The 1,984-nt window shown below is 40.1% G+C and overlaps 1 protein-coding gene across 1 annotated transcript in view; it reads right to left on the reverse strand.

Moving 5' to 3' along the window:
- Positions 1 to 1,764, reverse strand: part of LOC106871628 (SH2B adapter protein 1) — a 29,221-nt gene extending 27,457 nt beyond the window's left edge. Inside the window, exons 1-2 of the mRNA XM_052976900.1 lie at positions 1,759 to 1,764; positions 600 to 698 (exon numbers count right to left, since the gene is read on the reverse strand). Coding sequence (XP_052832860.1) covers positions 600 to 698; positions 1,759 to 1,764 — 105 coding nt within the window. The remainder of the gene's footprint in view (positions 1 to 599; positions 699 to 1,758) is intronic.
- Between the last annotated feature and the right edge of the window lie 220 nt (positions 1,765 to 1,984).

Raw genomic sequence — 1,984 nt, forward strand, 5'->3', positions numbered from 1 at the left:
TATATATATAGGTGTATGTATATCTGTGTATATATGTGTGTATGTATGTGTGCATATATGTGTGTGTGTATATATGTATGTGTTCCTTCTCTCTGAATGCCCCACAAACATACACTGCTCACCCTCAATTATTTCATCTGTCTCCGTTATATAATGATGATAGCTGTGTATGTGGGGGGGGGCACATTTATGGGCAGAGGTGTGCATAAAATAACATTGTGAGAAGGGAACACACATGCAATGCTCGGCTTCAATACCAAATAAAACTCCCACGCTCACAATCTCTCCCTCACACCCCTCATACCAGTTGCAGAAGTAGTGGAGGTGCATGGGTTAAGGGTGTTGGACTCATTATCGTAAGATTGTGGTTTCAATCCCTGGACCAGGTGACGTGTTGTGTACTTGAGCTAACACTTCATTTCGCATGGCCCCAGTCCACTCAGCTGACAAAAGTGAGTAAACCTGCGACAGACTGGCATCCCATCCAGGTGGGGAATTTATATGCCATGGAAACCAGGAAACGGGCCCTTATGAGTCAGCATGACTGGAGAAGGTGTGTGTCCCCCTTTTTTAAAAAAATAATTGCAGAAGTTCCTTACCTTGATAACAAAAGTATTTTCTCGGTCAGGCATTTCCAAAGCTGTCGTTTCACGGATTTCCGTAATCAGGCACAAAGGAACAGTCCTTGGCTTAAAAGACTGAAAAGAAAAGAAAAACAAAAGGAAATTTGAAATTAAGCTTAAACAATAGGCAAGTTAACTACAGGCACAATAAACTATAGGCACAATAAGAATGTATAGGCACAGATATAGTTAAGAAGCTTATTTTGCAGCTATTTGGTTTTGGGTTCAGTCCCACTGTATGGCACCTTAAACATACTGAAGCCTGGGTCAATCAAGGCCTTGTGAGTGAGTTTGGTCAATGGAAACTGTATAGAAGCCCATAATACATTGTGCGTGTGCATGTGTGTGTATAGCTTCACTTCTTGGCAGCTAGTGTTGGTTTGTTAATGTCCCCCATAACTTAGCAGTTCGACAAAAGCAACTGATAAAATAAACACCTGACTTTAAAAAAACAAGTACTGGGGTGGGGGATCGATTTGCTCAACTGATGAACTCTTCAAGGTGGGGCTCCAGCATGGCCACAGTCCAATGATCAAAACAAAGCCATATACAATCAGAACAATGAATAGGGACCCTAAAAATTAAATTTAGAAAGGAGTGACCAGAGTGGATGGAAGGATGGGTGGGCAGGAAGGGACAAAGATTCAACAAAAATCAGAAAATTTAGTTTCCATAAACAAATTGTAACAAAAAAGAAAAAAAATTTTTTTTGAGAAATTTCTATTTATTTATTTATTATTCATTGTTTCTCAGCTCGTTAATTCAAATAATTAGATAATCAGAAGACTCGTTATGTAACTTCCATTCATGCTTCATTAACACTTGTAGTCATACTTCATTAATCTTTGCAATGTAATCAGCTGTTCTTGCTCAGACTACAATTAGTTCTCACTGACATTTAGCTCCTAGTTTAAAGTATCATATGGAGATTGAGAGACGGGGGGAGGGGAGAGAGAGAGAGAGAGAGAGAGAAAGAGATCAGTGTTTCCCAAGAGCTGGTTAGTTCCAAGGAATACCAAGGGTTCCATGAAAAACTTCAGGGTTCCACAAAACAAGGTGCTTTTTAATAACATTTAATAAAAACAAAAATGCCATATTTGATGGCATAAAAGATCCACGGGTATACCAAACACACCTCCATTTCAGTAGCACATGCGTGGAAGGCACCCAGAATGGCTGGCACCATGTGGAAGGCATGCAAGACATTGTAAAACAGTTGAAGTTCGGAAGGGCATCTAGCTGTGGAAACGGTGCTGAAACAGACAATGGAACCTGGTACAGTTCCTGTCAAACTGTCCAACCCATACCAGCATGGAAAACATATGCTGAACAATGATGTTAATGATATACCCAGCTTAAGG

This window comes from Octopus bimaculoides, chromosome 26 (genome assembly GCF_001194135.2).
Source record: "Octopus bimaculoides isolate UCB-OBI-ISO-001 chromosome 26, ASM119413v2, whole genome shotgun sequence".
Taxonomy (NCBI): Eukaryota; Metazoa; Mollusca; class Cephalopoda; order Octopoda; family Octopodidae; genus Octopus; species Octopus bimaculoides.